Source organism: Notamacropus eugenii, chromosome 1, assembly GCF_028372415.1.
Source record: "Notamacropus eugenii isolate mMacEug1 chromosome 1, mMacEug1.pri_v2, whole genome shotgun sequence".
Taxonomy (NCBI): domain Eukaryota; kingdom Metazoa; phylum Chordata; class Mammalia; order Diprotodontia; family Macropodidae; genus Notamacropus; species Notamacropus eugenii.
The window spans coordinates 96,367,291-96,382,533 of record NC_092872.1 but is presented as its reverse complement, the minus strand read 5'-3'; the positions used below and the strand labels follow the sequence as shown (position 1 = coordinate 96,382,533).

The following is a 15,243-nucleotide window of genomic DNA, read 5'->3' as shown; positions in this document are numbered from 1 at the left end:
TCAGATGGTTAATTCCTCAAGGATAGATACCACCACACCTCTTCTTTATTAAGCAGCTTAACTCCTATGCCAGGCATCCTGCATACCCTCCCTCCAAAATGCCCAATCTGGTGGACAGATGCGTAAACCCTGAAGGGAAAGGTTCCTCAATATATAACCAAGTATGTCAGAGCACAAGTTCTCCTCAGCTGAATGGTTATCAGGAAAGTGCCTGGGAGATGTGTTCAAAACAACCATGTTCTTCCCATACTCTCCATTTTTATTTTCTTGGTTCGCTAAAATAAAGCAATTCCTAGTAGCCTCAGGTCGTATCCCATACTGACCTCCAGTGAAGCTGTGACCTGCTGTTCTCTATCAGCTGGCTAAAAGTAAGCATCCCAAACTTGTTCTGAAGCATCTTCCATGACCCTGTTGTTTCAAATTTCACAACTCAAGTCAAATGGCCCAAGAATCCATGCCATGTGGAGAACCTCAGTGTCAAGAAGGATGGCTTTATTGCAAAAATATGAGGCATATACGTCACACAGTTTTAGGAGGAAGAGACCATGGCTGACTAGCTGGAATCTCAGAGATGGGTGAACTGATAAAGTTGTGAGAGGCAGATAAAATGAGAATGACAAGGAAAACCAGCAAACCAGCCTCCTCCACTGCCCTAGGCTCACCTAAGGCCTTTATTTGGCAGCTTAAGCCATGAGGGTGGCATCATGCTCCTCTTTCAGGTCAGTCAGAGAAAGGGCAGAGAAACTCCAGGGATATCTACAAATTTACACACGCATGCACGCACGCATGCACACACACACACAGCCTACCTCTTTAGGTGTTTCTCTGAAGTTTCAGTTATCAAGACTCCATTCTCCATCTGCTTTACTTCCTTCATGGCTGGTCCATTGGCATCTGTTAACCCAATGAGAAGGAGAGGCAGACTGAATGAGTTCAAAAGGCCTCATAAGGATTGCAAAGGTCCCTGGGATGGGTTGACACACACAAGCTTTAAAGCTACACTGAAATCATCGGGATACCCTGTATAATGCTTTACATCAATAGTGTCAAACTCAAAGAGAAAACAGCCGGCCACGTAATGACTTTGAAAACCACAAACTAACATTACCTAAGTTGTAATGTATTTTTTTTTTTATTAAATATCTATCAATTACATTTTAATCTGGTTGATGCTTCTATTAGGAGCTGTGCAGGTCTGCTAGTTGTGCTTTAGGTAACCTCCCAAGAGGAGCACCTAGGTGGTGCAATAGAGCACTGGCCCTGGAGTCAGAAAGACTTGAGTTCAAATCCAGCCTCAGACACTTAGCAGGCTTGTGACCCTGGGCAAGTCATTTAGCCCAGCTTGCCATAAAAAAAAAAAATAACCTGTTAAGAGCACAAGGGGGCAGGGCTGTACTCAGAAGCCGTGTTTCTAAAAAGCTGAGTGTGAAAAAAATTGGGAAATTATATTTGAAAGATACCAGAGGTCCTGCTGTTTAAGTGAACCCTTTTCTAAAGCAAATAGCTGGTGCAGAACGGGAGCAATATCACAACATCACTGCCCTAGAAGGGAGACCTGCGTTTGAATATGACATTTAGTTGTTCCTTGCCTTTAGGCAAGTCACTTTGACCTCTCTGAGGTTCGGTTTTATTTTCCAAAATAAGTAATGGTAATACAAGTAAAAAGAACAGCATTATAGAAAAGTTACAAGACATGGAGACCTGGTCTTAGAGTCAAGAAGAACTAGCTTTCATTCTCACCTCTGATGCGTACTGAAGGTGTGACCCTGAATCAATCACTTACTTTGTCAGTGTTCCAGGAAACTCTCTAAGCCTAGAACCTGCAGAGCAGCTGCTTAATCTGAACTGGCAAAGAGACTTCCCCCGTGAGTGTCCCAAATCAATTAAATCATAGGTTTGTTTAAAAAACAAAAGTTTATATAGGATTTAGAGGTGGGAGGAACTGAAGAGATCACCTAATCCAATGCACTAATTTTACAGATGGGGAAACTGAGACACAAAAATATGAAGTGACTTGCTGACTTATCTGAAGTTCACACAAATAATAATATTTAAACTATCTGTCTCACAGGGTTGTTGAAAGGAAAGCATTCTATATATCTTACAGTTCTATGCAAAGTATTTTATTATTAGTAGGAGTCAGTGTTGGATGTCTGAGTAGTCCCAAGGTAGCCAATTTGGTTAATCCATCTGGCAAGTCAGATCTCATATACAGGGTTTGCTTGCAGTAAGATACATCTTTATTCTCGGTATGGACTATACAGGAAACAAATTATACGCTCACTCCACTCATTGGAGGAAACAGATCAGATAAGCCCATGCCTAGAGGTGGAGGGCTAGCCAGTGCAGACCAGCAAGGCGAATCTTCCTGTAAAACACACAAGGCGTGTTGTCTTGGGACAGCCATGTGTAGTTTCCCTAGCCGAGGCACAAAGGCCACATCAAGATCTAAGTCTGTTTCTGGGAAGAAAGCGCTGCTATTTTAAGGATGCTTTGCTAATAGTAAAGGCTCTGAGCATTAGAATAGGTGAAGTGGTCCTCTGATGGCCAGTCTTTGGAATAATTGCTCTTTAAGGCAAAGAAAGCAGGCCTGATGTTGTTGGGATCCGACAGATGGCCAAAGCAAGGGGTATATTTCTCTTCAGGCAGACATACCTGCTTTACTTCCTCCTCTCAATCCCCCCGCCACCCCTCCACATTAGTCATCAACCAACAAACATTTACTAAGTATCCACTATGTGCCATGCATTGTATGAGGCCTTGGAGATACAAATACTACAAGATAGATAGCCCCTGCCCTGCCAATGTAAGTTACTTACATTCCACTGGTTCTACTAACAACACATATTTTATTTTTTACTAGTGCTAAAGGAAAATCTGTTGGATGCCTTCCTTTTCAAATAATCAAATACTACAGTACAAAAAAAAACAACCAGAAAATATTTAAAAATGAATACTGTGAAATTGCAAACAAGTGTGGCCACAAGAAAGAAATATGAGAAGACACCTCCTCATGACTCTGCAGAGGGTGAGGTCCATGGGTATGGAGCACTGCATATATTGTCAGATTTTTTTCAAGGTACTGATTGAGTTTGGCTGATTGAAAAAAGAATCTTTTCTAATTTTTTTCTTATAAAAAATTCTTTGTAATATGGGGTAGATTTCTAGGAAGGTGGAGGGAAAGGGATACCTAGGGAAATTTATGTGATATGAAAAGATAGCAATAAAATTTTTGTAAACAACAACAATCTCAAGGCTGCAATCAGTTCCCTCCCTGCAGCAGGAAGTACCAAAGGCAGGTCCTTAATGTCCTTAACGATGAGAATGGGGCCATACTCAGGGGAACAGATAAAGAATCCTGCCAACAGGACAGGGTGATCTTTCCAAACATCTTCTGGTTGCTGCTTTAACTCTTAAGAAGGAATGTCCTTAGGAGGTTCAGTGAGAGAGTTGTTTGAATCCCATCCCATCCTTACGTCAAACCCAGAAGTTCAAAGATAATCCAGTGCATAATTCTACTTGAAAGAGGCTATATCATCAAACCTCTCAACTAGCTACTCAAAAATTTCAACTGAGACTACCTTCCCCTACAATCTATCCCTACCCCACCAGAGGCCTCCACCTCTTAGGAGTAAGCTGGTATTTGGAGGAGGTGGCAAAGGTCAGGTAGGGCCCTACTGGCCTGGGTCATGGCCCTAGGAAAAACAAATATGAATAGAGAGTGCCTGTTTCAAGCCCAAAGATCATTACTTCTTTGTCATCATAATAAGGAATGCATTTAGCTTTATTATTATTATTAAGGTCAAAAGGGCAGGAACAGAAACTAACTGGTATTCTTGTCACAGTCATGCAACTCCCAAAAGAAGCTAGTCTACTGCCTTGTATCAATGAGCACTATGTAACTGGGCCTAAGCCAAGCAGCACCAACCTTCCTCCTCTGCCATGGCCTTCTTGCCTAGAGTTGGGAAAACCAAGAGTTACAGAATGTTAAATTTAAGAGTCATTTTTAAGTCTCATTTAAATTGCCTAAAAGTTGCTCTTGTCTGTTTTTTTTTTTTGGCAGAGCAGAGCAGAAGTGCGCTGGGAGGCAGGGGAGAAATCACTCCGTCTCCCTCCCTTGCCTAAGAGCAGTCTCAGAGAATAAACAAATTGGACTCAACCCAGGAGGAGAATTCCTGGACCCAGTCTAAGAGAGACAATGGTACAACCTCTCAGCCCAAGACCTGGCAGTCATAGAAGGGGAAGTTACATAATCTTAATGATGGGAAGATGCCCTGGGCATCACTAGACTTTGGGAGATGGATAGGAATCACACAAAGGGCCCAAAGGCTGGAGAAATGGGAGCATCTAAGCCGTAATACAGAAACAACAAAAACTCAAGACTTTGCCCTCTGTCAATATAGTGCCTTATCTGGTCATTGCAAGGCAAGAAATAGGCTGCTCAGTGTACTTCATTCTAAGGGAAGTCTCGAAAGTTCTTTGGAATACTGCTATGAATATGACATTAGAACACCTGGAAAAGCAGGACAGCTGGACCAGCTGTTTAAGACAACTATAAATCCCCATGTGCTTTCTGCATTTTCTGTAGAATGGAATAAAGAATGTCTGCACCTCCTCCCCCCCAAAAATAATATGTTTAAAGGAAAAATGTATAAAGAAATGCAGTTGGGGAAGCCAAGAGTGACTGAAAGAAGCAACCTACATATGCCTCAGTTTCCACTTCCCGATGCTATCCCATAAGAAATGTTAGATAACACTCATATATATGCCATGTCCAAGAAAAGTACCATGTTTCTTTGAGAGCAACCACTGGGACTTGATGTAGGGGAAAAAACAGTGGATTGTGAGTCAGAGGACCTGAGATGGAGTCCCAGTTCTGACATTTTCCTTGAGAAAAGTCTCAACCTCAGTGTCCCTAACTGCAGAACAGGGATAATGACAACTATATATCTATGTCACCAGGTTCTTAAAAGAAAAGCACCCTGGAAAACTTTAAAGCATTTCATCAATGGCGGCCATTACTCACTTTGATTCAACCTGACTTTGATGACTATCTGTTAAGCTGCTGCTATGTGGAAGGCCCTGTGCTAGGTACTGGAGAAACCACATTGAAACAGTTCCTGTCCTGAGAACTTCCATTCTACTATAATGTGTAAGTAGGTGGGAGTAATCTGATGAGGAGAGGAGGGAAGTGGAGGTGGGAAGGGAGAGGAGGAAGTGAGAACAGAAGGATAAGGTGATGTTTCCAAGAGGTGGAGTAGGTACGTGAGTTGAATCTAAAAGGAAAAGGATTCTAAGGCAAGAGGGGAAGGATGAAGGCATCTCCATAGCCTGGGAGGGATACAAGGAGAAGGAGAGATGGGATGTCCAGTTTAAGAAGCAATTAGTAGTCCAATTTGGCTGCAATATAGAGTTCTTGATGGGAAGTGAAATTTCTAGCTGTAAAACAAAGCCAGCCTATCAGGCTGGAGCTATGCTGCGAAGGGATTTGCTCCTGCAGAGTTCTCTTCCCATAAGACAAATCTCAGACTCCATTTTCTGCGTGCAGCATTTTCTGAAATTCTCAACTGTTAGTGCTTTCCTTTCAAACTATCTTGTATTTAACTATTTTGCATATATTTATATGTATTCACTTAATATAAGATGTCCCAAAAGACTTAGTGCACATTTAAGTTAATAAAGCTTCAAATACCCTGCATTTTTATATTGCATAGATGTATACATGAACTTGTTGTTTGATCAGGGATTATTTCATTCTTGGCACTTCTATCACCAGCCACCTGGCACAGTGCTAGTCACATAGGAGGCATTTAATAAGCACTTGCTGATCAATAGATTAATTGAAAGGCTACAAGGTTGTTTTTCTTTAGAGGCAGGAAGGAGTTGGTGAGTTTATGAGGAAGGGAATGCTCGGACTGTGCCATGGGCAGCTATGGGAAGGATGGTTTGGGAAGAGGGGAAATGGAACCAATCAGAAGGTTGCTGCAATTGTCCAAATGAAAGGGAATGAGGGCTATGACTGTGTAAGGGGAGAGAAGTGAGAAAAATGCTGTGAAGGTAGAAATGATAAGACTTGGCAACTAAGTGGATGTGGGATGAGAGAGGGATGAAGAATCTGAGTTATGAACATAGGTTACTGGAAGAAACATAATAAAATGCTCAATGGTAATGGGGATGCTTAGAGGAAGTGCCATTCAAACAGAAAAAAATCTTCCTTCTCAAAACTCAAAATTTTTTAAAAGAAACAAATGTTAAAAATTTTTGTTTAAATGTAATTAAGAAAAAAAATAAAAATTAAATGCAAAAAAAAAGCTTCTTCCTCAAGTAGCAAACAAAATATTATTAAGAATTCTGGTCATCAGTGCTAGAGATTGGTTGAATCTGAGTAAGCTCCTCAATCCTAGTTAGAAAACCCTATATTGCCTCCCGAAGTGAAGAAGACAGGCCTTGCTGGTCTCTGAATTGGAGAGATGCAGGGTTGGGTGCCAGCCGTAGGTGGTACAGTGGACGGCGTGCCGGGCTTGGAGTCTTAGCTCTAATCCAGCCTCAAACACTTACGAGCTGGCTAATACTGGGCTAGTCACTTAACACTGTTTGCCTTAGTTCTTTATCTGTAAAATGAGCTGAAGAAGGAAATGGCAAAACGCTCCAGTATTTTTGCCAATAAAATCCCAAAAGGGGTCATGAAGTCATGAATAATTGAACATGACTGAATAGGGGAACCAGTGACATTTAAATCATCTAATATGAATGATGTGAAGAAAAAAAAGACTGGCATTCTACATGAAAGGTAGCTCTGGAAGGAATAAATCAGGGCATATGGCTGGATTCCAGGACTCTTTTCATATACCATGGGACTTGGTACGATCTAAACAGATTATGTTAGTACAAAGGAGTACAAAGGGGGTGAAAAAACACAGATACAATCAGTACAGATTGCAAAGAGGACAGCTGTATATGAATGGAACGGAATGCTTTGGGACTGTACAAAATAATGACAAGCAGTTTCAGAGAAACCTGATACAGAAGGAAATGAACAAGACAAGAGACCAATTTAGACAATCAACCATAACGCTTTTGTAAAGCTCTAAACTGATCAATGTGAATGATTAGTCATGATGCCAGAGGACCAACGAGGAAGGAAGGCACTCCCCTCCTGAGAGAGAGGATGAGGCGGAATATTTGCAAATGGTAAAATTTGTTTTGGTTGGCTCTGCATATCTGTTACAGGAGCTTGGGTTGGATTTTGTTTTATTTTCATGAGGGAGGGAAAGAAATGCTCCTAAAAAGGGTTTTTTTGAACAAATGAGAGGTTTTAAAAATTCTTTCTTTGATCCTAAAGATCAGGAGATAACCTCAACTAATCTCAACTGTTTGAGGACAGTTTACAGGAGGCCTCCTAAAGAGATTAACATTTACAATATGACTTGCTGAGAGATCTAAGGTCAGGGGCCGGTATGTGGCTCTACGTACTATCTTAACAAAGTCTTACTATGAAACTATCAGATCAGATAGCTTTTGGAAGCAATCTCTGAGCGGCAGCGAGATGGTGCAGTGGATAGAGTTCCAGGACTGGAGGTGAGAAGACCTGAGTTCAAACCCAGCCTCTGACAATAATTAGCTGTGTGACCCTGTGCAAGTCAATTGATCCTGTTTGCCTCAGTTTCCTCACCTGTAAAATAAGCTGGAGTAGGAAATGTCAAACCACTCCAGTATCCTTGCCAAGAAAAAAAGGGTCACAAAGAATCAGACATAACTGAACAACCACAAAAACAACAATAATTCCCCTCTGAAACTAGGGAGATAGAAGCCAATAGCGTGAGCTCTAAAAAAGTCCAAGGTGCCAAGATAAAACAACCCAGATAGCTACTCATTTCTCAAAGTGAAGACAAGGTATGAGAATAACAGGAGGATGTGATTTAAAAGATCACAGTGTCAGTTTTCCTTCTAAAATTATGGGTACTATGATAAGTGTTAGCACATAACAATACAAAAAGGGATGGAAAAAAATCACTCCCCAAACTCTAATCTTGCCTGACTGGGAGAGGAAAGGAAGATAGGGGCTAAGCTTTTAGGAATCAACACAAAGGACATCAAACAATGAACGAGGAAACAAAGGCTCTCCCTAGAAGTCACTCTAAGCTGTCCTCCCCCTAAGATCAGAATCAAAAAAACCAGCAGGAAACATATCCATGCCAGCTCAGAGCTGCCTCCTCTGCTTTATACTCTTGAAGAACACAAAAAAATTTCTCCATTTCTATCTTTTATTTCTGCTGACTTTCCTGAGACTTAGATTCTAGACTAGGGCATCTGGGAAACAAGAAGGTTGCTTAGCTACCACGACACGTGCATTAAGAGAAGGCCATCTAATTCTTTGTCTTTACTGACAAGGGAAGGCCATGAGCATGGTGAGAACATTTCTGTATTCAGTAGTGAAAAGGTTAAGTCACACTTGTAAGTAAAAGTCAGAACCTGGACTTGCCAGCCCCTGACATCTCTCATACTAAAGAGGCCAAACAGGCAAATGGCAGTTTTAAAGTTGCAGTCTTAAGACTGAAAGAGAATAGGTACCTCAACGTAGCATTTCTTCTTGCCCTGCCCTTACCTCCATCTTCCATGTTCTGTTCAGTGTTCGCATAAGTTCGGAGAAACTCAGCAAATGCTCCGTCCCGATCCAGCAACTCCTGGTACGAGCCCATCTCAGATATCTTACCATCGCTCATCACAATGATCACATCCACCTGGGACAGGTAGCTGATGCTGTGAGTTACCAATATGCGGGTCTAAAAACACAAACACAAAAATGCAGACAACTATGCCCGTGCAAATGGTCATTCATAAACTCCTTATGACATAAGAGACCAAACAAGAAAATGGCCATTCGGGTCAGTGTCTGGCAGGAGGCACTTTGAAGTATAAAACTCAACAGGAAGGAAACCACTTTCCACGATTCTAGGAAGCCACTGTCAATTTCTGGCCTCCAACCTCAAACTCCATGGCCTACAGCTCTCCCTGCAGAACAAGTCAATCTATATAATTTATTGAAGTTGTGGCATGGAAATTTGTCTCTGAGAACTAACTACCAACTTTGTTTAAATTAAAAGAGAAAGGCTCCCTTCAGTCAGACAGAATGAATGAATTGATCATTATGGAGATAAAGGATGGGAGGATTTTTGTTAAACAAGCTAGAGTTGGATAAGACTATCTCAGGGACACTTACAAAGGAAGAATTCAAACCAAAATGATTAAAATCACTCAGAAAGAAATGGAAAGCTAAGAAGTCCTAAAGGGAATACATTCAAAAAAAAAAAAAAAAAAAGGAAAATGTTAGGGATTTCCCTCTCTCCAACTCTTACTCCTGTCTCCTTGTACTGCAATGCATAAGTTCTATGACCTATCTAAAGCAACAATCATTCTGTCTACACCTCTCTCCTGTATTGCAAGACCCCAAAACTTTAATACCTTGTTTTTCAGTATCCCCTGAGGGCCAATCACTTTTTCAAATATGTGTTTTCCCACATGGGCATCCACTGCAGAGAGGGGATCATCAAAGAGGTACACGTCAGAATCACAGTAAACTGCCCGTGCCAGGCTCACCCGCTGCTTTTGACCGCCAGACAGATTTACACCCTAGGAAAACAGGTTTAAAAAAGTTTTTAAAGTCAAGCTCTATATGAGCTCCTCAAGAAAAACAAGTGAGTTTGAAGAGAACAGAAAGAAAGCCAGAAGGAACCACAGACAAGCAGAACAGCTTCAAAAATTACAATGTTGAATTTGTTATCTTTTCTAAAAGAAAAGCGAGCCACTCATAATGGAGATTCACAGCTTCACGTACAATCCTATTTGGTTCTACTGTGTATATGGAAGTGTTCATTTTATTTGGTGCTTGTTAAGTTCAGGATGACAAATAATAACCCCTGGCCCCCAAGAAAAAAGAAACAAAGGTGAGCCACAAGAAATTCAGCTGCACTCCGTTCTGTCTCTGAATGTCCATCCGTTCGCTCTGATGGAGGACAATAGTAGCACGGATGACCCCAAACGACAGATGATCGAAAACTCATTATCTGATGATAATAACTAGCATTGCTACCATGCTTTAAGGCTGACAGAGAGCTTGACAAACAGTATTTCACTTTATCCTCCCAACAACTTCAGAAGCTTGGTGTTATCCTTACTCCATTTACAGATGAGGAAACCAAGGCAGATAGAGGTGAAGTGACTCACCCAGGATCACACTGCTAACAACTGTCTGAGGCTGTATTGAAATTCAGGTCCAGGGCTAGCTGCTTTATGATGTTGGTTTTGGTTTAGTGTTTTTTGAGGCGGGAGAGCAGATTTATTCCATTTATTATTAAATCCAGTTTTCAATCTCGGAGCACAAGGGCCAGCCTGGAATTTTAAACTGCTTGTGAAAAGTTTTGAGTCAGCTGTGCTGTGATTCATTGGTTTCAGGCACAGGTCATCCGGAGGGCCCCTGACTTCAGAGAAGAAATGTGACTGGTTTTCAAAGCCATTAAGCAAGCTGTTCCCTTCATTCAAATGCCACTGTATTCCCAGATGGTGACAGGTGCAGACGATGCCAAGGCATTGCTCAAAAAAGGCTACTCTCCCCTCCTCCTAAGAACTATTCTTCGTATCTCAGCACTTTAGAAAGCCTCTTTCCATGTGCTATTTCATTGAATCCCCATAACAACCCAATGGCAAAGTAGATAAAGCAGTGAACTTTGAATAAGGAAGGCATGATTTCTTTTTTTTTTTTTTATGGAGAAAGGGGAAGGCAAGACAAGTGGGGTTAAGTGACTTGCCCAAGGTCACACAGCTAGTAAGTATCAAGTGTTTAAGGTGGGATTTGAACTCAGATCCTCCTGAATCTAGGGTTGGTGAGAGCACCAGCTGTGCCACCTAGCTGCCCCTGGAAGGCATGATTTTAAATCCTGCCTCAGACAGTTACTAGCTAACAGCCCCACTTAATTCCAGTGCCCCCCTTCTTTTAATTATTTCCTAGTTACCCTGTACATAGCTTGTTTTGTACAGATTTGCTTGTATATTGTCCCCCCACCGTACTGTAAATTCCTTAAGGGTAGGAAGCATCTTCTGTCCCTTTTTGCATCCTTTGCACAGTTTGTCTGCTGAGTAAAAGTTTACTGAATGGAAGTCACTTAACCTTTCTCAGTCTCAGTTTCCTCATCTATAAAGAGGGGATAATAAAAAAAAACCCTACCTCGCAGGGTTGCTATAAGATTCAAAGACGATAATATAGGTAGACATGCTTTACAAACTTCTAAAAAGCACTAGGTAAATGCCATTGTTGTCACCATTACTATTACCTAGCAGCAGCAGCATCAACGTTATAAGGTGGATAGTATAAATATTATTTTTGGGACCTGACCTGGTATAGGGAACTCCCAATGAGCAGACTCCCTCTACCAAGTCAGCTCTGCACCTGCTCTGCAAGTTAGGGTCTTTGGAGAGCTGACTGGGGCACTGAAAGATTAAGTAACTTAGTTCACAACTCCAGAGCCTGAAGGGACCTTGAAGGTCATCTTGCCCAACCTCCTCATTTTACGGATAAAGAAACTGAGGTCTAATGAGGTTGTGACTTGTCCAAGGTCACCCTGCCCTTGCTGTAGGTTCCCTGCATCTCTGAGATTGGTGGTGCCAGGATTGTTATCAGCCCCATATTATGGAGGAGGGAACCAGAGGCTTCCCCAAGGCCACTTGGTCACTAAAGGAGCTGAGGTGAAACTCAAACTCAGGCCTTCTAACTACAAGCCCAGCTTGCTGCCTTGTTGTTTCTCATAGCAGTTATACCTGGATGCCCAGGGCAGAATTTCTTCCCCAAGAGGGCTATCCTACTGACCTTCTCTCCAATCTCCGTCTGGTCTCCACTGGGCAAGATCTCCAAGTCTGGAAGCAACGCGCAGGCTTCAATCACCTCTTTGTAGAACCGCTCCTGGGGCTGTCGGCCAAAGAGAACGTTCTCCCTAAGCGAAGCATTCTGGATCCAAGCCTGCTGAGGGACATAAGCCACAGAACCCTACAAAAGGCAAAAGGGGAAGAATGAGAAGGGGAACGGACAGGAGACAAAACACACACCACCGCTACCGAGCATCTGTATAGCGTTTTGTATTCTATAAAACCTTTTTACACATTTATTATCTTAATGAATTCTCTAAGGCATAGGTGTCAAACATAAGCCAACAGGTCCAACACTCCCAGAGTTGCTTAAACCAGATAAAATTTTAATAAAATAAATAAAAGTATAATAGAACACAGATAATATTAACATGTAGTCTAAGTTAACATAGAACCTGCAGGGATCTGTGTCTAATGAGTTTGATATCACTGACCCAGGCATTCCCTAGGAGGTTAAGTAGAACAGTTGGGTGCATTTGATACATAAGGAAAGAGAAATAAAGCATAGAAATTTCTTTTTTTTAGTTGGAGGGGACTTTAGTAGCCATCTAGTTCAATTCACCTCTGAAAAAGAACCCTCATTATATATAACAGACCCAACAAGTCAGTCAGTCTCTACTTGCTCACTACCCTCTCAGTGCTTCCTCATTCTGGAACATCCCTCTACCACTACCACCTTCTTCTCCCACTGATGAGCTCCTCTTGAGGACTATTTTTGGGGAGGGGCAGAGGTCAGTCAATTCTCATTCCCTTTCTGCATCTGCTTCTGACTTTGGGGAACTTTTACAGTCCTTGAGGGACCTTCCAAGGACCTCAGACCACCCCATCTCACCCCAACTTCAGATTTTTGTGCAAGGTCCTTGAAGGCAAAGCTAGTCTTTCTTTTTGCATATTATATCCATAGGCACTTAGCAAGATGTCTGGCACAGAAAAAGCACTTAATAAATACTTCCTGCCTTGCCTCTAATTGTCAAATTCTGATATCAAGCTTATATATGCCACTTTGCACCTTCTTTTGCTTTCCTTATTTAACTTATTTTTCTCCAATTACATATTAAAATAACTTTCCTTTACAATTTTTTTGAAGTTTTGAGTTCCAAGTTTTATCCCTCACACTTTGTAACTTTTATCCATAGTTTCTAATTCTATCTGTTGGGGCCAAAGAGGACAAGACTGATCCTTTTCCACAATGACTTCTTCAAATACATGACCGTGTTCCCTCTTCATCTTCCTTTTTCCGTACTTCTAGGACATGGACTCCTAAAAGGCCATTTCACCACCTTAGCTGCCTGCCTGTCTAGCAATCAATTACCCCTCTTAAGCAGAACTGAACACAATGCTTCATTCAAAGAAAGTCAGACCAGTGTCTGCTTTATCATCTGCTTATTCTGGAAATTGTGTTTCTCTTGAGGTAATCCAAGATCACACTGACTTCGTTGGCTGTCACACCTCACTGCTCATTCGTGCTGAGTTTCCCGTCTACCCAAACCCCTAGGGTTTTTCACACAAAACTACTGTTTACCCATTCCTCCCCCATGAGGTGATAGGCTCACTTCCAGGGATTGGATTTGACCTCTGCTTTCTGACTCTTAGCCCTGTGTCACTTCTACTAGAGTACATGGCACTGCCTTCCAGATAGCTATCTCTAATATGATCCCTTCAGTGGTGAGATCTCCATTAAGGTTATAACAGAGTTAAAACCTCATTAATACACCTTCATTCATTCAAAAGTTAGGATAATTTGGGGATAATAAACACAATTCTTTTTTTCTTTTTCTTTTTTTTTTTTTATAAATTTATTTAACTTTTAACATTCATTTTCACAAAATTTTGGGTTCCAAATTGTCTCCCCATTTCTCCCCTCCCCCACCCCAAAACACTGAACATTCTAATTGCCCCTATCACCGATGTGCCCTCTCTTCTAACATCCCTCCCTTCCCTTGTCCCTATCTTCTCTTTTGTCCTGTAGGGCCAGATAACTTTCTATACCCCATTACCTGTATTTCTTATTTCCTAGTAGCAAGAACAGTACTCAACAGTTGTTCCTAAAACTTTGACTTCCAACTTCTCTTCATCCCTCCCTCCCACCCATTCCCTTTGGGAAGGCAAGCAATTCAATATAGGCCATATCTGTGTAGTTTTGCAAATGACTTCCATAATAATCGTGTTGTATAAGACTAACTATATTTCCCTCCATCCTATCCTGTCCCCCATTGTCTCTATTCTCTCTTTGGATCCTGTCCCTCCCCAAGAGTGTTGACTTCAAATTGCTCCCTCCTCCCATTACCCTCCCTTCCATCATCCCCCCCACCCTGCTTATCCCCTTCTCCCCCACTTTCCTGTATTGTAAGATAGGTTTTCATACCAAAATGAGTGTGCATTTTATTCCTTCCTTTAGTGGAATGTGATGAGAGTAAACTTCATGTTTTTCTCTCACCTCCCCTCTTTTTCTCTCCACTAAAAAGTCTTTTGCTTACCTCTTTTATGAGAGATAATTTGCCCCATTCCATTTCTCCCTTTCTCCTCCCAATATATTTCTCTCTCACTGCTTAATTTCATTTTTTAAAGATATGATCCTATCCTATTCAATTCACTCTGTGCTCTCTGTCTCTCCGTGTGTGTGTGTGTGTCTCTAATCCCACCCAGTACCCAGATACTGAAAAGTTTCAAGAGTTACAAATATTGTCTTTCCATGTAGGAATGTAAACAGTTCAACTTTAGTAAGTCCCTTATGACTTCTCTTTGCTGTTTACCTTTTCATGCTTCTCTTCATTCTTGTGTTTGAAAGTCAAATTTGTTCTGGTCTTTTCATCAGGAATGCTTGAAAGTCCTCGAATTCATTGAAAGACCATTTTTTCCCCTGAAGTATTATACTCAGTTTTGCTGGGTAGGTGATTCTTGGTTTTAGTCCTAGTTCCTTTGACTTCTGGAATATCCTATTCCACCCTTAACGTAGAAGCTGCTAGATCTTGTGTTATCCTGATTGTATTTCCACAATACTTGAATTGTTTCTTTCTAGCTGCTTGCAATATTTTCTCCTTGACCTGGGAACTCTGGAATTTGGCCACAATGTTCCTAGGAGTTTCTTTTTTTGCATCTCTTTCAGGAGGTGACTGGTGGATTCTTTCAATATTTATTTTGTCCCCTGATTCTAGAATATCAGGGCAGTTTTCCTTGATAATTTCATGAAGGATGATGTCTAGGCTCTTTTTTTGATCATGGCTTTCAGGTAGTCCCCTAATTTTTAAATTGTCTCTCCTGGATCTATTTTCCAGGTCAGTTGTTTTTCCAATGAGATATTTCACATGATCTTCCATTTTTTCATTC

General features: G+C 41.4%; 1 protein-coding gene across 3 annotated transcripts in view; it reads right to left on the bottom strand.

The window, feature by feature from the left end:
* The window catches only part of ABCC1 (ATP binding cassette subfamily C member 1 (ABCC1 blood group)), a 131,278-nt gene that overhangs the window by 22,403 nt on the left and 93,632 nt on the right, over window positions 1-15,243 (bottom strand). For all 3 annotated transcript variants that reach the window (XM_072610438.1, XM_072610445.1, XM_072610454.1), the window contains 4 exons: window positions 11,861-12,037; window positions 9,463-9,630; window positions 8,606-8,783; window positions 810-894 (listed from right to left, as the gene is read on the bottom strand). In XM_072610438.1, coding sequence (XP_072466539.1) covers window positions 810-894; window positions 8,606-8,783; window positions 9,463-9,630; window positions 11,861-12,037 — 608 coding nt within the window. The remainder of the gene's footprint in view (window positions 1-809; window positions 895-8,605; window positions 8,784-9,462; window positions 9,631-11,860; window positions 12,038-15,243) is intronic.